At 34.0% G+C, this 25,124-nt stretch overlaps 1 protein-coding gene and 1 long non-coding RNA gene across 2 annotated transcripts; one reads left to right on the forward strand and one right to left on the reverse strand.

Annotated features, from left to right (window-relative positions):
- The first annotated feature begins 6,376 nt into the window (after positions 1–6,376).
- On the forward strand, positions 6,377–8,879 carry LOC142627538 (uncharacterized). The gene is made up of 3 exons (XR_012842868.1): positions 6,377–6,564; positions 7,493–7,560; positions 8,407–8,879. It is a non-coding gene; the product is annotated as an uncharacterized LOC142627538 (long non-coding RNA).
- Positions 8,880–20,959: 12,080 nt separating this feature from the next.
- On the reverse strand, positions 20,960–24,834 carry LOC142628634 (disease resistance protein Roq1-like). The gene is made up of 3 exons (XM_075802685.1): positions 24,641–24,834; positions 21,449–21,839; positions 20,960–21,391 (listed from the first exon to the last, which is right to left on the reverse strand). The coding sequence occupies exons 1-3, from the start codon at positions 24,832–24,834 to the stop codon at positions 20,960–20,962; spliced, it is 1,017 nt and encodes a 338-aa protein (XP_075658800.1).
- Positions 24,835–25,124: the final 290 nt, after the last annotated feature.

Genomic DNA, 25,124 nt, shown 5'->3' on the forward strand with positions numbered 1-25,124 from the left:
TAGTTATTATTATATATATAATATACCACCAAATGCGTTCATTATAATACACAATCCAAGATAGTGATTATATAGCTGCTAAGAGCTATCCAATCTAGACGCAAATCTATGCTTCCACTTCTCATTCTCTCTTCTCTCTTTCACTCTTAATCCCAACACAAATGACAAATTATAACATAGTATCAGTGTTAAGTCCAAACTTTAATTCTATCACACTGAGGAAGATGTTTAGTGTATTATCCTTTAATTAGATTGCTTGCCTCCAGAGCTTCCCCACCCCACAACACTTCATCTCAAGAATTATTTAGGAACCATGTAGAAGATGCATAATTTTTTTAGAGCACAATGAGTGAAAATTTTGAGCCTTCAATGGCTTTAGCAATTTTTGGAGAAATTTCTTCCCCTTTCTTAAAATTCAGCTCATCCATTTAAGTGTTGAATACCCCTTTTCTTTAAATTGTCATATAAATATCCACTAAAATTATTACGGGTATTTTCACCTCTAAAACTCAGAAAGACATCGTATGTGTGAGAAGTTACCGTCATGGTAGCTCATGTGCCCATTTTCTTAGAAGAAACTTTTATTATTTATTAAGAAAAGCAACAGATGTCAAAGGCCTTGTAGCTGAATTGACACATCTCCATGTACAAAGTGTTTCGGGGTTTAGGGAAGAAAGGGTTCGAGTTGTAGGGTTAGCAGCATGTTGTAATTATTTCTCAAAAAAAAAAAAAAAACAACAGATAAAACAAAGGAATAGCCTTCCCATGTATTACGAATATGATACTCTCTATATTCCATAACTCGTAAGTCGTAACTGTTGATTAAGAAAGTTCCTTATATTCTTATAGTTTCATCCCTAACATTGTGCATTCCAGTGCATAAATTCAAAAAGAATAAGAATAAAAATCTAGAAACGCGTATTAATTAGTGAATATTGAATAACTCTAGTAAACCCCCAAATGGTGGGAAAATGATTAGGTACTCCCAGAGTACTATAAATGCATATTTTCTTCTCTCACATGAATGATGGGTTCTACCATAAATTTATGGTACTCCGAGAGTACACAATTATTTTTCTCAAACAGTGTTACTAATGCTAACCAATACACATTTACCAAAATATTCTACTAAATATGTGTTTCTAAATTTTTATTATTTTAAATTGATGCACAATGTCTTTCTTTTTTCTTTTCTTTTTTTAATGGGAAATGCACAATGTCAAGTGCATTGCAAATAATACAATAGCTCTCAATAGTTGAAATTGAAAATTGAAAAAAGTAACTTTCAATCTCAACCATTAAATAATAAAAGTGAAAGTGATAAAAAGTTTTTGCGAGTGAGAAGAGGGTACTTGCACTAGGTACACCCGATCTAGATTGAAGCATCCATATTAATTAGTTGTACTATCTTTCCAACAAATGATTGGATGTTTTGAATACCGTTTTTTATATGTCTATTGAAATAGAGTATTTTATACCAATATATATTCTGGATGGCATGAATTTACCTTAAAGGATGACTTTTTTACGTGATTCTATAGCACTGTGAGATTGTTCCTATATTTGCATATATTTATTTTCATTCTTTCTAATTTGCATTCATGATAAAATACTTGAGATAGTATTTGTTGTATAAAAATTGTTTATTCAGTGTTGTATATGCAGATAGAAAAATTACCAGTTGCATAATGTACGTTTTTAGACCCCTTAACACAAGTTGTTTAACCTAGTTATTTAACCAATTGATTACTTAGATAAATTATTCAATTCTAAGTTAACACAATAGAATCATATCATGTAAATAATGCGGAAAAATAAGAACACGACGATATAATAACCCAGGAAAACCTAACTGGTAAAAAACCTGGGGAGGATTTAACCTAGCTATCCTCAAGGTAAAACAGATCCACTATAAAAGAATTGAAGTTTGTACAATAGAACTTAGACCAATAACATCTTATTGCTACCTTGAGTAGAAAACTTACTACCATGACCATGTGACAGCTCCGAGTACATGGACTACTTCCTTCTTTGATTTACTGCAACCACAAGTTCTCCTACTTATAACTTTGAAACTCCACTCAAAGGTTTCAGATCTTCTTTAAAGTTTTTTATGCAGCAACTGAAGAGATCATCAAGTTCTTGATGCGAATCTCAATCTTGACAACTCTATGTGTGTGTATGAAGGTAAACACCTCTAGATCTCACAGAAAATTCAACACACAACACTCAAAAGGACTTCTAAAACGTACTTAGGGTTTTTCCTTTTATACTTGGAGTAAAACACAAAACCCTACCCTACACTTCAAACGGGCTTGGGTTGAATTGGAATTTCTGCTAAAAAATAAATCTGCATAAGTTTCGATCGATCAAGTCTAATTTTCAATTGATCGAGTCTTGTAGATTTTGTCCAATAAATCCTGCAATCAGTTGATTTCAATTTTACAATTATAGACACTTTGAGCAAATCTAAACCTAGACTCTATGTTTTGATCATAGTTTGCCAACATATTACAAATTGAAGTTCTAATACATTAGTTCCTGAAGTCTTAGAACCTAACAAACTCCCCCTTTAGCAATCCGTGACAAAACTCATCACAAAAATTTAAATGCTCAAAGTAAAATAGCCCATTCAATTAAAAAGCCCTAATTACAATTCAACCTAAACCACTATCTATCAGTTGCTAAAGTAGACAACATGCACGACTGAATTAACCTGTAAATTCTTGAAATACTCAACAAACACATAAATGCATGTGTGGAAAATAAAAGTAAAAAAAATTAAAATTCTTGATTTCTTAAAACATAAAATAAAATACATATACCATGAATAACCTTATAATATAAATCAATAAGCAATGTACCATATGTGAAACAAGAAACATAAGAAACATAAAAAAAAACATATACATAATGTCTCCCCCTAACATATACAACCCATATAAAAAGAAATACATTAAAGCCAAAATAAACAAAGTACATCAAAACAGATAAATGTCTCCCCCTATCTCCATGTGTATGTATGTATGTACTCCCCCTTTTTGTGACGAATTGCCAAAGGGCAATCAAGACTCATCAAAAGGTGGAGCCTGTGGAGTAGAACCTCTAGCATCCGTCAAATCTGCTCGTAAAGCCTGAAACTCAGTGAGCACATCCAACAGAAGTTGTCCATGCGCCATCTGAACAGTCATAACAGTATCCAAGGTGCTTCGCAAGAAAGAGCCACTCGATGTAGATGGTGGAGGATCCACAACAATTGTTGGATCTACATATGTCTCAGTAGAAGGGTCACTAGATGAAGGAGGCCTAGATGCATCACCTGTAGAAGACTCAACTCTAAGGTGCTTAGAGCTAGCTTTCAATTGAGCCGCTCTTTGCCTAAGAAATATGGCACCTATAGGAGCCATGATATGTATGAGCTCGGATGAGGGAAAGTCTTCTAAACCTAAGTCTAAAAGAATCTTATGAATAAAGACCGAAAAGAATAAACCATGGGATTTGGCACTACTCTTATGAACCTTAACAAGTGAGTAAATGAAAAGAGTGGGAAAACTCATAGAAGCATCAGTGATGAGAGCGTACAAGAATGCACATCTCTCAATAGGAATAGTATGAAGATGAGATATAGGCCAAATGCAATGACAATAAATCCCGAAAAACAATAATTGAGCTCAGTAAGCTCAAAAGAAGTGACACGAGGATTAGTACCCCAACTAATGGAAGTACCAGTGATGAGTGATATAATGTCATCAAGGTGAGGGGTCTCAGTGTAAGGGTACACGAGTTGCCATACCAAAGGTATACCAAAAGCAAAGGCCACTACAGTAGGAGTAATGACATACTCTTTACCCTTTATCCAACTCTTCACAAATTGAATGTTGGAATCATTGGAGTGGACAGAGAGGTTCAAATGGAACTCACTAATCAATGCAGCCGGAGAAGGATGCTCTACCTCTAAGAGTGGTAACCAACCCCTACGCTCAAAATTCCTTCGTATCTCAGGATCAAGCTCATCTAAAATGACCTTACGCTCAGCCTAAACCGATCTAAAAATATTAAGCTTCTCATAGGTTTCTTGGTTTTCATGGTTCTAAACATATCACTCTGGAACTCAAGAGTAGAAGAGGTGGTGGTTTTCTTGGCTCTAGTCTTTCTAACCATGATGCTAAGGGTTTAAAGAAAAAGAAAAAAAGAACAAAGAAAATACCAGGGGTAGATTGCATAAGAGAGGGTTAGAGCACAAAAAATATCAATAAATAACAATTTATATGATGCATGAAATGAATGCACATATGATACATGCTCTAATGCATTGAAATTTGTTCAATTTCACTTTATAAACCAACAATTGACTTGAACATAGAGTTTTAGTCCAAAACCCCAAATTTTGAAAATCCCAATTTCAAAAAATAAACCAAATTGATCAATTAACCATTATACTAGTAAGTAAACATCATATAATGCCTTAATTTATCAATATCACAAGTCAATTTCATCAAATTAATCTCAATTGACCAAAATCCCCAATTTCACAAAATTCCAATCCTAGAATTTTCAATTGTTCTTAAACCAACAAATTAATCAAATTAATGCATGGGAATTATGTTAATAGTAGCTAAGAACAAAAACCCATTGAACAAAAATGATTAAAAACAATTAAAATGAACAAAAATCCCTAAATTCTTATGTTCGAACCTTTCAAGAAAAATGCATGAAACATGTAATTAATTTGAAAAAGAAAGGGTATAAAAGACTTACCAATGCTTGAGGACAAAAACCTTGGAGAAATTTGTGGAAGAAAACGACAAAAAATCCTTAGATTGGATTGGTCGAAGAGAGAAAGTGAGAAAAGGTTTTGAAAAGCTTTGAAATAGTGAAGAACACGTGAGGAGAACCTTTTTTTTTTTTTTTTTTAACTCAACTTTCATATTTTGATCGATTGAAATTGGACTTTGATCAATCGAAAAATAGATTCGATTAATCGAGAACCAATCGAACGTCAATCGAGTCAAGCAAATTTAAACCAAAATTTTTAACGCAATTTTGATAGGTCGAGAAACACATTCGATTGATCGAAAATCTGGAATTTTGAAATTTTTGAAAAACAGAGAAAGTTTTATGTAGAAACCACTCAAACCAACATATTTCATGAATGAAATGCATGAGTATAAGTTTAAATTTTTTTTCAAAAAACAATTAAATTCAACCCAAATCTTCCAAAAAAAAGATTTTCACACTTTTTTTTGGTCCCCAAAATTCAAACAATAAACATATTTTGTATCAAAATGAAGGAACATACAATTTTGGATGGCCAAATCAACTTCACACACATTTTCATGTACTAAGTTTAGCAAATAATAACTTGTGTAGTGTGTGCAACTAGTAACAGTATAAGATACATGTAAGGTGATATGTAAATAGTAATCAATCACAATTTCTACAATATTCATCACATAAATGTGAAAGTGATTATCACCTAAAGAGTTACATCATATAATTCTTACATCTCTTAGAAAACAAGCTTGCAATCATGTTTATTTGTTGCCTCATAATGTACACACCATTTTTATTTCATTGTGAAATTGTTATTTAAGCCAAATAATGTGCACACCAATTTTATTTCTTTATGTCATCTTTATTATAGCTTAATAATGTAAACACCAATTTAATTATTAATCCAAGGCTACACCTTATGTTCTTTTTGTGCATGTGCTACACTTTCTCAAGCACAAAATCATATAATATGTATTAAGGTGTTCATGATTGGTTAGTAAACAGTGGTGAGATAGTTATTTATGCTTTTCTTTTTAGATTCTAGTCCTGACAATCAAAAGCATGTGACTTTAAAATCAAAATCATGTGATTAAAAACTATAAACAACTCCCACACAACATGCACTACATAGCTAAAACTAGCAAAATGCAGAAAAAATAAGCTCATCCAAGCTAAACAAGGAACACAAGCATGTTATGTAAAGATAATAGGCCAACCTTGATTACAAATCCAAGATCTATAATACAAAACACATCCCTCTTGTAACACCCCATCCTAATTGCATAACTAAATTCATGAGTTTACATGTTTGTTATTATCTTAATTATTTTAAGTGCATTAAAACTTTGCTACTGTAATATTATAGAAGACATATGCTCTTTTAATGTTGTAGAAAAGAAATTTTATAAAGATAAGGATATATATATATATATATATATACACACACACACATACATACTTATATGCAAAGTTATATTGTTATTGGGCCTTTCTTGAAATATAAGTTTATATGGGGTGAAAAGTATAAATGCCAAAAGTGGAAAAGAGTGGGAAAGTGGTCTTTGATTTTTCTCCTATGCTATACACGTACAAGCCCTCAAAGTCAATTCCTCATCTTTTCTTTTGCTGTACCAGAAGCTTCTTGCTTCATTTCTCTTGCTTTTTCTTTTCTTTCTCTCTTTGCTTTCACATGGCAAGACCTCTCTCTCTCCCTCTCTCACCAAAACAATAAATCTCACTCTAAAGAAGGATTTAAGAGCCTAAAATTAAAGCTTCAGCTTCAATTTGTGGGTAAGTAATTAAAAACTTATTTGATTTTAGAGTATCCTGATAGTTTAATTGTTTTCCCTTATTTGTTCTCAAATCTGATTTTAGGGGCTAAACTTGTGATTCTGTTTTTGTAAGTTGAAAGTTTGATGGTGTTATGGTCTATTGGATGCTTAATAAGTCATTTTAATGTTTATTGTATTGGTATAAAAATACCCAAATGAATTGAAGATCATTTGAATTTAGTGATGAATTTTTGTATCAATATGCACTGAAGCTGTCACTGTGACAGATTTGATGTTCACTACAATAAAATTCTGTATTAAATCATTTGCTGTGAATTAGGATGCTAGGAGTAGTTTTTATGAATCCTAAGACACATATGGTTGTTTTGAAAGTGGTCTCACTGCATTTGGACAAATACAAAAATAATGGTTCAATTTCTAAGTTGTATAAATTTCTGTCAGGACAGATTTGAGCACGTTGCCTTGTACGATTTTTAATAAATTATGGTTTTATGATTTGACTTTGAAATTAATGAGGTATATATTAGACATACAGGGGAGTAGTTTTGTAAACTTTCATGATAATTAGATGTGTTTTGACAGCCCATTCGTATTTTACAAATGGGGAATTTGCTACTGGAATGATCAGTAAACAGTGAAGGATAACTATGATTTTGAAGATTTAATTTTGAAGTTAGGGTAAAGGTTTTGAGCTATAATTTAATGTGCTTATCTTTTGGTATGTTTAGATCATATATGAATTTTTATGGCTTGTTTTCTCTGTGTTTTGGTATGTTATGAGTTTGGTGATTATACCTTGTTTTAGGGGAACTCTTTGTGTTGGGAATTAAGTTTTTTTTTCTAAGTTGAGAGTTAGGTTGTGTTCGAGGTAGAGGTTTATTTTTTTAGGAAGAGTTGTTAGTAATAAGTTTTGGTCTTTCATTTAGGTGCCAAGGACGAGAACACGGACACTTGAGCTCCTCTGGTACAAATCTCTCGCGTCATCTGTTTTCAGGTAAGAGATTTGTGACATGTGCGTTTGATAAGTATAACGACTATTTAGAAAACTATAATGCATTAAAACCTTTTAACTAGGGGTATTACATATAAGCATGATTCGAGTAAAGATTGATGTTCGTGACTTATTAAATCCAATATATATATATATATATGATAATTTTAGCATATTGATGCTATTACTCATATCACGAACATAATGTTTAAAGAAAGAATTGGATATGCTACTGTTATTAAATAGTTATGTAAAAGTATAGTATCTGAAAAGTATAGTTTTTAGTTATTCCATTGTCATGATCTGAACTCAGCCAGTAGGGGTTATAGTACTGGTATTTCCATGGAGATTCTGTTTGGCCATTTAAAAGTGGGACTGGCTCTGCTGTACCCGCCCTTGTTGGTAACCACCAACTTGTGGAGGATGTCAACCTACCCCTATGGTTGAAAGTATGTATTATGATATGATTCCGGAATTACCTAGCATTGTGGGGAATGCTGGATGCCTGGCACTAAGTGCTGGAAGCCTCCCAAAGTTGTGACAGACTTACAATTGGACTAACTAATGTGTATTATAAAAGAGCTATTAAGCTATTTGAAAGTTATAAGAAAAGTATGTTGAATTATGTTTAAGTTCCTTATCATGTTCTTTTATTATTATATGAAAGGAAAATGAAGTATTTTCATTTGAAAGTTCATAAGTTAATTTAAGAACAATATGAATAGTATGAAGGCTATTTTATCAAAGCTGGCATATCCATAAAGTATTTGATTTACATGCATTCTTATCAAAGGCCCATGGAGCTTAAAAACCTTACTGGGTTTCGCAGCTCACCCTATTATATTTCAGTGCACAGGTTCTTCCTAGAAGCAGCGAGAGTATTAGAGGTGGCAAGATTCTGTGATTCTCTTTTGTTTAGATTGTATAGTTTTTTTTTGTTGTATAGTAGTTTAGCTCTTTTGTTGTATAAGAGGAATCAAGATGTACTTGATTCTTTGAGCGCAGATGTAATTTTGAACTTTAGTTTGGTTTGAACCCCAGTGGTATGTCTTTGGGGTTAGGTTTGTAAATAAGAGTTTTCGCTAAACGTTTAGCTATGTAATATTTGCACGAATACCTGAAATTTCAGCCAAGTGGCAATCTTGCAAAGTTCAAATGATATGAATTTTCAAGATTTTCACATTTTTGTATTTTATGGCTTTTATGAAAGAAAATAAGCAGGTGTACAGGAAACAATTCTTGTTAAGCACCTTCTGTTTAGGTTGGTTCGTGTTAGTATTGAGGTAAACTTGATATTAACATGCCGGTCATGCTCTAAATTCTGAAGTACAGGTTTGGGTCGTGACACCTCTTTCCTTCTTTTTTTTTAAAAAAAACAACCTATCACGAAATGCATGAATGTAATGCAATGCAAATCCTAAAAGCAAAAAGAAAATAGAACATCAAAAGAAGAATGGTCACAAAGAGTATTGAGATGAAGCATAAGGACCATGTTCGAAAGACTCAATTAAATTGAGCCTTTTGCGTCCAAAACCTTTTAGATGCAACTCTGGCATTGGAGTTATTATTCATATTAGAATGATATGCAACTCCAGAATTGGTATAAAGGTTTAAACCCTTTACCGATTCACCAATAAGTACCATAGGATCTTGTGCTTGAGGCACAGGTATTCTTGAATTATTTGCTCGCTTTGCAGCTTGTAACAATTTGGGCGAGTATGCCCAACCTTTCCACAAAAAATGACAAACCCACAGAGGTCTATCATGCTTCTTATCCTTATGGGGGTTAGGATTCTTAGGCTTAGACTCTTTAAGATCAACCTTAATCCTCTTAGGAGCTGGTGTAACTTCTACTGGTTTGACACTCTCACACTTGGGGGGCTCAAAAGAAGAAACAAAGTTTGTGGAATGAGTTTTAGACACCAAGATGCTATCTACAAAACCTAAACCAGTTTTTTTTTCTAAAGAAGACTTCTAAACACTCAACATATGATCAAGTTTAGAACTAGCAGACCTATTTGTTTGTTCTCTAATAATAGATAATTTTAGTTCTAAATTCTTAATCTTATCAAGCAACATCATGTTTTCAGTCTTCACCTTATCAATCAAATTATTAGCATCAAGCAACTTTAGCAACAAGTTTTTCTTATCAAGTTCTAGAGAGGCAATCTTGTTTAAACCTAAGTCAACACTCATTGCATCCTTTGTTGCAACCTTGCATAACTTATTAAAAGCTTCTTGCAAATCAACACACTCAGAGAGTTCCTCATCAGAAGAGTTCTCTTCAACCACAACACTTCCATCAATTACAGCAATAGCTGTGAAAGCATTGAAATTTCCATCCTTATCACTACCAAACTCATGATCAAAAACTTCATCATCACTAAGGGTTACAACCATAGTTTTACCATTTGACCTCAAGAATGTAGGACATTCAAATTTCACATGAACATACCCTTGACAACCAAAACATTGTTGACCTAGAGAATTACTAGAGGTTTGACCAACTTTCTCTTTAGATTTATCGGTATTGTTCACTTTAGTTGGTTCGTTCCTCTTAAAATTCCTAAGTTCAACATTGTTTTTACCTTTTGTCATTCTGTTGTTGTTCCTAAGAAAGTTTCTAAAGTTCTTGGCAAGATAGGCAATTTCTGTAGAAGAAAGTTCATCATCAAATCCATTCCCATCAACATCATCAACTGACTTAAGAGCCATTTATTTGGATTTTTTTGTCTTAGGTAGGTATAGCTCATAGGACTGGAGAGATCCTACAAGCTCATCAACAGGGATAGAGTCTACATCTTGGCTTTCAGTAATGACAGTCACTTTGGGTCTAAAGTCCTTTGTTAAAGATCTAAGAATCTTTCTAATAATCTTAGGTTGATCATAAATTTTATCCAAATTATAAGCAAAATTAACAATATCATTAAGTTTTAGAATATGATTCATCAAAACACTCAACATTAGACATTCTAATACTTTCAAATCTAGCAGTTATCTACTGCAACTTATTAATCTTAACTGTCTTTGTACCTTCATGCACAGTTTGAATAATATTCCAAGCAGTATGAGCAACCTCAACAGTTAAGATTCTCTTGAATTCCTCCATAGAAACAGCATTAAAAATAACATTCATGGCTTTGTTATTAAAAGCGACTACCGCTTTTTGAAAAGTTGACCACTCGCTTACAAGATTAGTCTGTCTCTCCCATCCGTGTTCAATGGAATTTCAAACTCTCTCATCAATAGATTTCATAAATGTTTTCATCCTTACTTTTTAGTAGGCATAGTTGTTCCCATCAAAGTGGGGTGGGATCACAAGAGAGTGACCATGTTCCATGACAACAGGAGTCAATGATCAACTCTTAGATCAAAAGATCTAGAGTACAAGAATTAACCCGCTCTGATACCACTTGTACGTTTTTAGAACCCTTAACATAAGTTGTTTAACCTAGTTATTTAGCAAAGTGATTACTTAGATAAATTATTCAGTTCTAAGTTAACACAATAGAATCATATCATGTAAATAATGCGAAAAAATAAAAACACGACGATATGATAACCCAGGAAAACCTGGGGAAAATTTAACCTAGCTATCCTTAAGGTAAAACAGATCCACTATGAAAGAATTGAAATTTATATAATAGAACTTAGACCACTAACATCCTATTGCTACCTCAAGTAGAAAACTTACTACCATGACCACGTGACAACTCCGAGTCTATAAATTACTTCTTTCTTTAATCTATTGCAACCACAAGTTTTCTTACTTGTGACTTTGAGACTCCACTCAAAGGTTTCAGATCTTCTTTGAAGTTCTTTATGCAGCAACTAAAGAGATCATCAAGTTCTTGATGCGAATCTTGATCTTGACAACTCTATGTGTGTGTATAAAGGTAAACACCTCTATATCTCACAGAAGATTCAAAACATAACACTCAAAATGACTTCTAAAATGTGGTTATTGTTTTTTCCTTTTATACTTGGAGTAAAACACAAAACCCTACATGTCAAACGAACTTGGGTTGAATTGAAATTTCTGCGGAAAAATAAATCTGTACAAGTTTCGATTAATCGAGTCTAATTTTCGATCGATCGAGCCTTGCAGATTTTGTTCAATAAATCCTGCAATCACTTGATTCCAATTTTACAATTAAACACACTTTGAGCAAGTCTAAATCTAAACTCTATGTTTTGATCATGGTTGGCCAACATTTTACAAATTGAAGTTCTAATACATTAGTTCATAATGTCTTAGAACCTAACACATAATAAACGTGTTCAGAAAATCATGAAGTTCAAAATTAAATTAGAAACCAATTTGCTAAGTCAACAGCTTGCAACAACAAAACGTATGAACAAGAATTACCAAGAGCTTGGCATGCCAATCTCTTTAAACGATAAAAATTTGATAAAAGAAACACAAAATTGGCTTCAGAACAGACATGGAACCAAAATCACTTATAAAACTATTAAAAAGAAAATTTAACTCATATTTATTATTTCCAATTCCATCCATATATGTTTTCAAAACATCGTCCAACATATGCATTTACATAATAAAATTTTAGAAAATTTGGCCGAAATTGGCTCCAATGCATCATACAGGCATTCTAAGATGAAAATCCATATTTTGCAACAGGAGGACCTATGAAATGAGCTCTGTTAGACTGTTACGGTATGGCAATTCCAAACTGACACTTTATCTTCTTATTCAATATTCCAAGGCAGAAATACACACTTGTACATATATTTAAGTTGGTCTATATAGCGTTTTACAACTAGCTAAGATTGATCACATATATTAAGACTTAAACTACTATTGATATAAAGAGTAGACTATGTTGTAGAATGATTAACAATTATAAATATGGTACAACATCTAAGATTGCTAAAATGTTCCAGGATGAGGTTAAACGTGAATATATATAAATATATATATATATATATATATATTAGAATCCAAATTTAATTTCAATTAGAGAAGGGGTTTATCACTTGCTCCATGACACTAACAGCCACATGTAGTTTTGGTGTTGGTGTGTAAGTGTATTCCCTTATCTCATTCCCCTTCCTATATATGTGTGTGTGTGTGTGTGTGTGTGTGTGTTTATCAAATAAAAAAATAATTTCAATTAGAGTATAATTTTTTGTCATGTGTTTCATCTATTTTTTAATATTTGTGCTAAGTGAATTATATATTGAGTGTAAAAATGAAAGAGTTCAAATCCAATTAGATTCTAAATTAGATTTCAATTAGAGCCAAATTATGTGCCACATATCTATCTAATTTTTTTTAAAAAAAAATTTTGTGACAAGTAAATTATTGTGTGTAAAAAGCAAAAAGTTTAAATCCAATTAAATTCTAAATCGTGTGTGTGTGTGTGTGTGTGTGTGTATATATATATATATATATATATATATATATATATATAGAAACCATTACATATTTTAGAAATCTATGCTTTTAAAAATGTGTAAACTAACATCATGTATTATTTTAATTTCTTTCCAAAAAATAAATGTATAATTTAAACCATGTAATTGTGATTGTTTTTAATTATACCCATGTATATCCATGTGGTTACACACTACCGTGGAATAGCACTGCATCTATTAGAGCATTCACACCCGGTATTTACAAAAAATTCTATTTTACTATCTCAAAAGCTACTTTATCATTTATACCATACAATTTTTACAACATACCTAACATCTCAACTTTTATTTTACCATACCACACATTAAAATAATATAAAAATATTTCTCACTTCTCTCTCTATTCTGTGTTTCTCTTACTCTCTCTTAACCACCCACTACCGTCTAGCTTCCCAATCACCACCCACCTCCGTTGAGCAACATTCACACCACCCACCACCAAGAATCATTTTATATCAACCACCACGCCACCACCACACCACCACCATGCCAAACCAAACCAAACCAACCAATCCGTGCTAAACCCAAACCCTATCGGAATCCAAAGTCCAAAAAAAAAAAATCCATAGCAAAAAATAAAAATCCAAACCCCATCAGAGTTGGAATCCACCCCAAACCCCATTGGAACCCACCCAAAATCAAAACTCACTCATCTCTGCCATGAGTCCATGACCCACCTCGTCAGAATCCACGTGGTGAGTCCGTGACCCAGCTCGCCGCGACCCACCTCCATGCCACCAAACCCACGACCCAGCTCAGGCCACCATACCCATGACCCACGTCGGAGCCCATGCTAGAAAATACCGACAATCGTGAGCTAAAGAGAGATGTGATGAGAGAGAGGAGTTTGGATTGGATTGTTGTGGGGAGAGGGAGAGTAGAAGACTGAGAGGAGACACTGAAGAGAGAGAAAGAGCAAAGATTTGGAATAAAAATAATATTTGGGATTTGAGATTGTGCTATAGTACGCTTGTATATTTGAGACAATATTGTAGCGGACTTGTAAATTTTTTTGGGTTTACAAGTCTGGGTAATGGGAAGTTTTTGAGGCTTTGATTCTAAATATGCCAACATATGGTATTTGCAAGTTCGGGTGTGAACACTCTAGCTCTTTAGATAAATCGTGGGTTGACGTGATATCACATTAACCCACTTTTGTTACTTTGCTATATTTTTTTTTAATTAGTTTGACTTTTTATTTATTTATTTGCTATATCACTTTTCCCTTCTTCTTGTTTCCCTCTTTTTTCATTCACCCAAGATTTTTTAATGCTAATATAGATCCGATTCTTTTATTTTAAGTAGTTTATTTTTGTATTTTTTATATATGTTTTTATATGTTATTCTACTTTTTTTTTAATAATAAATATTTTAATCAACTCTAAATATAGGTGATAATTGAAACTTAGATATCTTATTCAACGACAAAAGACCTTACCAATTGAGCTAATTAAAATCCACTATAAAATATTCATGTAGATATTAAAAAACTACAAAAAAGAGAGAAAATTTAAAAAAAGAAATTGAATCTCAAAAATAAATTTGTTACTAGTATTAAAAAAATACAAGAAAAAAAGCAAGAAAAATATTTTTAAAATTAATATTTCAAATATAAGACGAGAATAGACCCCATTTAAAGTTTTTCCCTTAACCCCAAAATTGGTTAAGCCGGCGGCCGGATTGAAATACCGAGACTGACACATTTCTGTTTGCAAATGCTTGACAATGGCAAGACAAGCGCATGCAGTTAGCTATTTGTTTGACAAACATGAAAATCACTAATGATAATTGTTGGATTGCTCTTTCTATTAAATTAAAAAATCACAGTTTTCAGTATTTAAATAACATTACAAATATTTTCGCATACTTTTTTACAAATTCATATTTTCAAAAAAAAACAAATAATGTTACCAGACACCCTTTATGTTTCCTGAGTAAATGTACTAGACAATGATTACTTTATCAGTTTATTGTATGCCTTTGTGACAAATCTTACAACGAAAAGTCAAAAATATTGTATCCTCTGGACAATGTTGCATCTTGGCGTTTCACTTGAAATTTCAGAAGCTCCAAAGTGATGTCATGACCAACGCTGGTAACTGCATGAAATGGCAAAGAAACGCTAATTCTAGTTCTAGGTGGTGTGTCAGTGTCTTATATAATTGCAAAAAATTTCAATCTACTTTCCTAAAGTCTACTCACTGAAGTTACCTCTCAATATTGGGATATCACTCCTTCTACACGCCTATAGTACTCTCCCTCAATAGTAACATTGTTAAATGATATTTTTGTAAAAATTTGGAAAAATGTGGGACTCACTTAAGTAGACCTAACATCAACTACAACTTTCTCTCCCTCTCTCACGCTAACCAAGAATCTTCTCTCTCCTCTAATAAATATTAATAAAATAATTGTAATGTCAAAAAGTTACCACTTTAAAAAAAATAAAAAAAAAATACATACACATACTAAGAGAACAACATATTTTTTTACATTTTAAAATATGTTGTCAAACACATTTTTTGTATTATGAATACTTTAAATATATGTTTTCATACCACGTTTTAAATCACAATTTTCACATCATATTGAACAACAATACTCAAAATCTGTTACCAAACATGCCCTCAGAAGCTCCCAATCCAGCTGAAAGCCTGAAATTAACCACAACGAAACTCAGTACTAAGACATAGCTCAGTAAGCCAATAAAGTTTTAACGTGGGAAAAGCAAATGAATATTGAAACAAGATAAAGTCATTTGCATTCAATCTTATAAAAAACATAGTTGGAAAATGAAAAAAAAAAAAAAAAAAAAAAAGGAGTCATTTTCCATTATACTGGTACACAATAGACAATGGAGACGAAAATAGGTAGTCCCATGTTTTTAACCCAGGTCCTCCTAAATCCAAGCTCCCCAAAGCAGAGAGAAAATGAAGAGGAAGAAGAGGGCCCTCTTTTTCTTTTTCTTTTTTCAGTTCTTATCTATTTCTTCTTGTTTGCTACTTCCAACCTTTCACCATTCTATTCTCCCAACCAAACACGTAATGGAAGTCTTAAATCATTTCCATTTCCTAACCTTTTTATACTCCCAATTTTCTTTTTTTATCCTCTCAATCAAAAAAAAAAAAAACCTCAAAGTTCTAGGTGGCCAAACGAACATATTCAATAATGGACAACATGGGTAATGCACAAACGAAGGCACCAGGCTCACTAAATTAACATTTAATCATTTCTAACTCATGGTTCAAGCCCATAGACAATTCAAAATTTATTGTATGTGGGGAAGTAAGGGAGTGATTTTTTTTTTTTTTTTTCTTTTATTGGCTGACTTGTTATCCCCCCTTGGTCAACATGTTTGCTTGGGGTACATGAATCAAAGAGATGGCTCTAGTTAACAAGAAAATTTTATATGCCCTGGTCTCACCTCAAGCCCATAGACAATTCAAAATTTATTGTATGTGGGGAAGTAGGGGAGTGATTTTTTTTTTCTTTTATTGGCCGACTTGTTATCCCCCCTTGGTCAACATGTTTGCTTGGGGTACATGAATCAAAGAGATGGCTCTAGTTAACAAGAAAATTTTATATGCCCTGGTCTCACTAACATGCAGTTTGATCTAATAACCTATGTTTACAGGATTCATCTTTACTCTAATAAATTATTGTGTATATATATTTACAAGCTATAAAGATTAGGGTTAACCCTATGATACGACCCTTGCCTCGGCCGCATGTTGCACCTCTTTTCCCGTGTGGGACTATGGTTAAATTGAGGAAATTCTGGAAATTAACAGAAAAGAAGAAGGATAAATTTTTGGTTATGCTTCGAGGGATAACTGAGACCTCCTTAATAAGCAAAAGCTTGATTGTTTTAGTGGAATATTCAGAATGATCTCTTATTAATTAACGTAGGCTATAAAGAGCCTCCAACTGAGCATACAATGCATTCCTAATGATAAATATAAAATAACATCAAGTCCTATCCTATTTCCAACTCCTATCTCTGTTGGACACACCCAAGCAGAGTCATTATTTGAAAAGCAACCCTATAAACATAAATAAGATAACCATTATTAACTCCTAAACAAATCCTAAATAATCAGATAACTTCAACAAGATAGAACCAATCTTGTGCAGCAAATAACACTCATCCAGAGTAGCCAAGAGATAGTAACAATTGTGCTGCATAATTTGATCTGAGCTGTTGTCCAAATCCACTTCAACAAGCTGGCTCGTAACAGTCCCTTCCCCTTAAAGAATTCCCTTGTCCTTAAGGGACAGATTGGAAAATCGGCTGCGTAAACCTTTAACTTCTTCCTATGTGGCATCTACTGGTGATAACCCTTGTCAATGTACCAGAACCTCTTCTTTCCTTTGCCTATCCAAAATTGCTTGTGGAGTGGGATTGATACTGTCAGTGACATCCAAGTTAGGCAACTCAGGATTCATTTTATCTTGTTCACCTAACTTCTCCTTGAGGTTTGAAACATGAAACACCGGATGAATTTTTGAACCTTCAGGTACCTTAAGTTTATAAGATACAGCTCCTACCCATTCAATGATGTTGAAAGGACCATAATAGCAGGGTGACAGCGTGAGATTCTTACGAAAAGCTACTGAGTTTTGCTTGTAAGGTTGGAGCCTTAAATACACCCAATCACCAACCTTGAACTCCATTTCCCTATGATGTTTGTCTACATTCTGCTTCATCCGTGCTTGGGCAGCCTTGATATTTTGACGGAGCTCCTGCAAAACTTCATCCCGAGTTTGCAATTCCTTGTCCACAGCTTCAATCTTTGCTGTACCAAGAACATATGACAGCAGGGTAGGTGGCTTCCTTCCATAGACTACTTCGAACGGGGTCATTTTTGTTGACGAATGAACACTTGAGTTATAGCAAAACTCAGCCCATGGGATCCATCATACCCATTCTTTGGGTCTTGTACCTGTAAAACAACGCAGATACATCTTCAAGGTTCGATTGACAACCTCAATTTGTCCATCAGTTTGTGGATGATAAGAAGAGCTAAAATTAAAATGAGTTCCCTGCAATCAAAATAATTCATTCCAGAAGGCACCGGTAAAAGCTACATCTCTATCACAAACAATAGATTGTGGCATGCCATGCAATCTAAAAATTTGTTCAAAAAATACTTATGCCACACCAACTGCAGTGTAAGGGTGATAGATAGGTACAAAATGTGCATACTTTAATAGTCTATCCACAACCACAAAAATAGTAGTCTTACCTTGTGAAATAGGAAGACCATCAATGAAGTCCATGGAAATATCTGACCAAACTTGAGTGGGAATTGGTAACGATTGATGTAGGCCAGCTGGAGAGAGATTTTCAACCTGCTGAATAAACTTTTTTACATGTTTCTTCATCCCCTTCCAATAGAAAATCGATCGGACCCGCTGTAACGTTTTCAAATAACCTTCATGAGTGCTGGAATGAATTTCTTCAATTATGGATGTTATTAATGGGGATTGCTCCCATAAATAGATCTTGTTCTTGAAGAAAAGAATTCCTTCTTGAAATAACCATGGACCCACTACCTCATCCTCTTCACATAGCTTGACTAACCGTTGTAACTGTGGTTGTGATTGGACCTCCTGCTTAATGGGTTCCAACCATGATGGCTTAGGTTAAGACAATGCTATGAGTTCTCCATTTTCTGCACAACGTGACAAGGCATTAGCAACAACGTTTTCACTTCCATGCTTACACGCAATGACAAAGTCATAGCCCATCAATTTTGTGAGCCATTTTTGCTGTGCTGCTGTGTTGATTTTTTACTCCCAAAGATATTTCAAGCTTTTTTGATCTGTCCTTACTATGAACCAATGCCCCGTGAGATACAGTCGCCACTTCTTCACTGCTAACACCAAGGCCAACATTTCTTTGTCATAAGTTGATAATGCCAAATTCTTTCCATGTAGAGCCTGACTTAGAAATGCAGTTGGTTTCTTATTTTGCATGAGTACCGCTCCAATACTCGTGCCTGATGCATCACATTCAACTATGAATGGTTGAGTGAAATCTGGAAGAGCTAGCACGGGTGCTTGAGTCATAGCATGTTTGATGTGTTCGAAAGCCTTCTCCGCCTCCATGTTCCAGGCAAATGAATCCTTTTTTAACATGGATGTGAGAGGACTAGCAATCTTCCCATAGCCTTGAATAAATTTCCTATAGTATCCAGTTAACCCCATAAATCCTCTAAGAGCCTTAAGTGTCTTTGGCTTTGGCCATTTCAACATGGCCTACACCTTCTCTGGGTCTACCGCTACTCCTTCCCTTGAAATCACATGACCAAGGTAATGAATACATTCTTGGCCAAACTGACATTTTTCCTTCTTGACAAACAACTTATGATCTCTTAAAATGGACAGTACCTTCTCGACATGAATCTAGTGCTCATCCTAATTTTTGCTGTAAATTAGAATATCATCGAAAAATACTAAGATGAACTTTCGTAAGTACTTCTTGAAAATTTCATTCATAAGGGACTGGAATGTGGATAGGGCACTGGTGAGACCGAATGGCATTACTAGAAACTCGTAGTGGCCTTGATGAGTATGAAATGCGGTTTTTGGGATATCCTCTGGGTGCATTCTGATTTGATGGTATCCGGATCTCAAGTCTAGTTTGGAGAAGCAGCAATCTCCATGCAACTCGTCAAGCAACTCGTCAAACACTGGTATGGGAAATTTATCCTTAACCGTGATTTGATTCAAGGCCCTATAATCAATGCAAAGCCTCCAAGACCCATCATGTTTCTTCACAAGAATGACAGGAGAGGAGTAAGGACTCTGGCTTAGCCGAATTACTCCCGATTCCAACATCTCTGAAATTAATATTTCAATTTCAGCTTTTTGAAAATAAGGATAACGATATGGTCTCACAGAAACTAGTTGACTTCCTGGTGTCAAGGGCATCCGGTGATCATGAGTTCTTGAATTGGACCTCTTGAATCACTATCTATATAATACACAATAAACTCATGATCCTTAACAAAAATAAATATATAAATCACATCAAACACACACACACACACACACATATATATATAATTTCAAAATGGCAAAATTTAAGTACAATACTTGGGTGTTGTTCTTTAGAATCTCATCTTAAAATTCAGCCATGTGGTAGTACTTAACAAAAAATACACTTCTATAATTCCAAAATGGTATAGTACTTAGATGTTGTTTTTTAAATTTCTCTCTTAAAATTCAATCATGTAGTAGTACTTAACTAAAAATACACTTTCATCACATGAGAAAAAAATCACATGGCTAAATTTTAAGAGAAGAATTTAAGGAACAACACATAAAATACTGTACCTAAGTTTTGTCCATTCCACACATAAAGAGAGAGAGAGAGAGAGAGAGAGAGAGAGAGAGAATGTATAATAGATTGTACCTGGTTACATCAAATCAATGGTTCTCTGGCTCTAATAAGGTCTAAATTCTGGAGAAAATTTCATTGCACAATCTTGACAATGGCATCCGGATTCCCCTGTTGGGCAGAAGTTGTATTCATTTGAGGTTCCCAGCCTCATAGGTGTCATCATTGGGTAGTAGCCAGGGATGGGAGGAATGGGGGGAATATACGTGGGAATGGGGGGAGCATAATATCCAGGAATCGTCATTGGGTAGTTGTGGTGGTATTCGCTTGAGGTACCAAATCCATAAAAATTCGTTGCATATGGATTTTGCTGAATAAGTTCCTTTCCATGCTCGTAGTTATAACCATTAGAGACTTGGGATGAGGATGCCACAATCCTAGAATCTGAACTTGGCTTATTGGTCATACTCTTCGCTTGGTCTTCACTACTTTCCTCTTCACTCTCCTCTTCGGACTCTGATGAGTTCTCGCTCTCCTCTTCCTTCTCTAACGAGTCATCATCTTCCCTCTCTACTTCAGAGCACATTTCTTGTATACTCATGTCGTCCATAGCTTTTCTCAAAATTTGTTCCAATGTTTGTCTAGTCTTCCAGTTGAATCAGCACCCCACTGTCCGCACTTGAACATTTTATTTAGCTTTTTCTGAACTAGGGTGCGCATTTCTCCTACCTGTTTATTTTCTCCATCTACTTCACAATGCTGATAACTCACATATTTAGAAGACAAAACACTACCCAATTTCACCAAAGCTGATGGAATTCCTTTAGTGTAACTTACTATAGCGTTTGTAAGTTCCCTACTATATTGATGAGGCTCATTTCTTTTAAAAGCATGCAAACTGAAGAGTTGAAGAGCTTCAGTTGGATCCATCGCCTTCATCTCATAGGTAAAATGTACTTCATGTTTACGTAGCAAACTTTCTTTCCTTCTTGTGATAATGATTCTGCTTCCGGGACCAAACCAATTACATCCCCTTGCTAGTTTTTCTGACTGCAGCTCATTTTCGACATTATCAAGAACTTAAAGAGCCCTTTTACAGGAAAGCACATCCTCCATCATTTTAGCTCCTTTCTCAACGTTGTACACAGGGACATCCGTTTCTCCCAAGATTTCAGAAAGAATAGCTTTTTGTACTTCGACTATTTGATATTTTTCTTTTGCCTTGTCGTTGATGCTCTCTGCTAAGCTTTTATATTCAAAATCAGCTTTATGTTTGTGATAAAAATCTGAGGCCAGGACTGACTTTCCGATTCCCTGAACCCCATAGATCCCTATCATCTGAACCTCTTCTGAGTTGATATCAGAAAACGAAAACGATTCAATCTTGCTGAGGTGAGTATCAATTCCAACCACGCAATCAGGATTTTCTATGTCCGATGCAGGCTTTACTTCAACCATAATGTCTCTAACAATTTCTTTGATCACTTTGGATTGACTCCTGCCAATATTAAGTTATTCACTCATTAAACTTACATACGTATACGAAGGTGAACTCGACTCATCATTTTAGATTTGTGAATTAAAAGCCATATAGATGAAGTCCACTGTAAATATTTCATTTTAGTAATAACTACCATTATGTTTAATAAACAAAAAAAACTAATATATATAATAAGAATTGGGCAGGACCATTAGTACTGTTAAAAATTGGGCAGGACCATGCCCAATCCATGACCATGAAGTGTCCACTGTCCACATGCGTCATGTACTTGAATTCAAATGAAAGTATGAAACATTATATCTAATAAGAGTTATTTCAAATATATTCTAATATAAAAAATAAATTTAAAAGAAAAAGTTATTATAAGTGGGAGCAATAATGGAATAAACATCCTAAAATTAGGCCTCCCATTGCTTAGAGAGTTTATTCTTCAACGTTAAATACAGATAAAGGAGACAATAAACTAAGATTCTCTTTGTGGGATTTAATTAGCTTAATTAATAAAATCTTTTATTGTTAAATACGAGATTTAGGGTTTAAACCTCACCTATATAAAAAAACGACTGGTGTCTTAGCCTGATGATAAAAACAATTATCATGAAGTAGATGTCATAGAGTGAAATTCTATCATATCTAAAAATAAAAACACTAAGACTCTCTCTCTAAAATATTTACTAACCGTAAAAGACCCAACAAAAGAACCCTGTTATTTTGAAAACCCGATTATTTTGACTTAAGTAAACTAATTATTTTAAAATTTAAACACTGGTATCAGAGCCTCTAGGATTTGTTTTAGCTGTGAAATTGTTATGCCATGATTATTAATGAAATGGAATAATTATAAAGCATCATATAGTCATTTATGATGCTGCTAGTCATGTTGAAGCTAAGCTTGCTTCTGTGCTAAGGTATAAAGTCTATATTTGAAAACCTGCAAGATCTAGTGGACATACAAAGTAAACTATTTCGGGTTGAATTAAAGTAAGAAGATAAAGCTTTATGGTCCTCATCTCCTAAGTTTGTGTGTGCTGAAACATCGAATGAGATTAGAGAAAAAAGGATTAAAGTGGATTGGTGAAAGCTACTGTGATTTAATTTGGCTATTCCCAGGCACTCATCCATAGACTGGATGGTCATGTTAAACTGAATTCCACCAAAAGCCAGAATCATTCAATAGGGAATTAATGTAGACATCTTATGTGGTTTCTGCATGCCCTGCACTAAGGATTGAAATCATCTCTTTTTCCAGTGCTCGTTCACTAAAAGGGTATGTGAATCTGTCATGAGCTTATGTTTACTCTCTGATCCCAAATTTAGCAGGTAGGATTTAGTTGATTGGACTGTAATACACCTAAAAGGGAAGGGCTTGAGAGCTATACTTCGTAAATTAGTTTGGTGGGCATCTACAACACACCTGTTGAACCAAAGAAATGCAGTTCTTCATGCTAAGAGATTTACTGAAGAGCACCTTATTAGAGTCATAATGAGATATGCTAAAGGCAGAATTGATGGTAAAAGGATGTTCAAGTATTCAATTCTGAATCGTATGCTATGCTATAAATAGGGGATGAATGCTTCAGTGCGTTGAAGGGTGGGACTTGAGTTGTGCTTTGTAAATTATCTGGATAGTCTCGGCTGATTCTCTATACGTTGAGGGTGGGTCTTGTTTTGCTGCATATAACATTTTGGATTTGCTGTGCTACGGCTCTGTTTTCTGCGGGTGTTGTACTTGGTTGAGTGAAATTAGCTGCTAGGTGCTGTATTGTTATTTGTATTCTATTCTTTGTTAATGAAATGATTGGTTCTTAAATTAATAATTGTTTGTATTCTATTCTTTGTTAATGAAATGACTGTTTCTTAAAATTGTTATCTCTTTTTTGTTTGGTTGGAAGTGAAAAAGTGGAGTAATAGAAAAAGTGAGATTGCATAAATTTACTCATATACCCTTATTAAAAAATAACGTCCAATTAAAAAAAAAAGTGACAAACAACCAAAAAAAAAAGGCAATCATCCAAATTTATTAAAATAATAATAAATAAATAAAAAACCAAACCAAACAAAGCATCGTCACGCCCACGGCCCCAAGAAATTAAAAAAAAAAGAAAAAGAAAAAAGGGCAACGTACTAGAAGAAACCCTTGTGTAAGTGCACATGAGCATTTTTGTCATTTAACCATTAGATTTTCCCATCCAGTTTTCTCCCCATTTTGAGGTGAAAATTTTTTAGTGGGCCTAGGGAGAAGACACCCGAGCCCCACAATCATTATCCCTTCTTCCCCTCCCAACCAAACATTCTCCAAAAAGTTGTCCTTCCTCATTTTCTCTCATTTTTTCCCATCCTCCCTAAAATTCACTCCACCAAACACATCATTAGTGACTAAAAATTACATGGTTAGGAGAAGGATCCATAAGCCTTAAAATGATATATCAAATGGGCCTAAAATGATAAAGATATGGCTAATTAAAGATTGGAGCTCGAAATCAAGTAGAAATAGAGTACATGGATAGAGTTTTCCTTTGAATCTGTTTGCTAAAAAGTTCCTCTAATTTATTACATGACGATTTTAAAAGAATAACACTTGTGTTAGAGCTGTTCTCCATCCCTGCACCTTTTCTATGTTGAATTTCTGTTCATGCTTAGCCAACGCTTTTCCGAAATTCTCCTTTTGGTGTCGTACTTCAGATGGATCCATATTCAAAAAAATGGGTTTAATAATATGATCCCTTGAATTCATACACTCGACAATCTTTTCAAGTTCATTCAGACACCAAGTAAAAAATGCATAATTTTTTGAGAACACAACGAGTGATAATTTTGACTCTTCAATGGCTTTAGCAAGTGTCAGAGCAATTGCTATCCCCTTCTTAAGGTTTGACTCATCCATGAAAATGTGAATACCTCTTTTCTTCAAACATTTAATTGTAAAATTATTACGAGTATCTTTATCTCTAAAACTCAGGAAAACATCGTATGTATGAGAAGATGTCGCCATGGTAGCTCGATCGATAGTATGCTAAAAACCAAGCCCTCCCCCTGAAGTATGCACCTGTTTTTTTCTCATGAAGAAGAAACTTTTATCAACAAAAGCAACACATACAACTAAGAAACAATCTTCCCATGTATAATCAACATGACTCTCTCTCTCTTTCTCTCTCTCTCTCTCTCTATATATATATAAGCTATCCTGTGAGTCTGAAGTGGGTGGTGCCATAAGTCCATAACTCTTGTAAAAGAATTTCCTCATTCCTCGGTGAATATCACCACAATTCATGAACGTGCAAT

This window comes from Castanea sativa, chromosome 3 (assembly GCF_040712315.1).
Source record: "Castanea sativa cultivar Marrone di Chiusa Pesio chromosome 3, ASM4071231v1".
Lineage (NCBI taxonomy): Eukaryota > Viridiplantae > Streptophyta > Magnoliopsida > Fagales > Fagaceae > Castanea > Castanea sativa.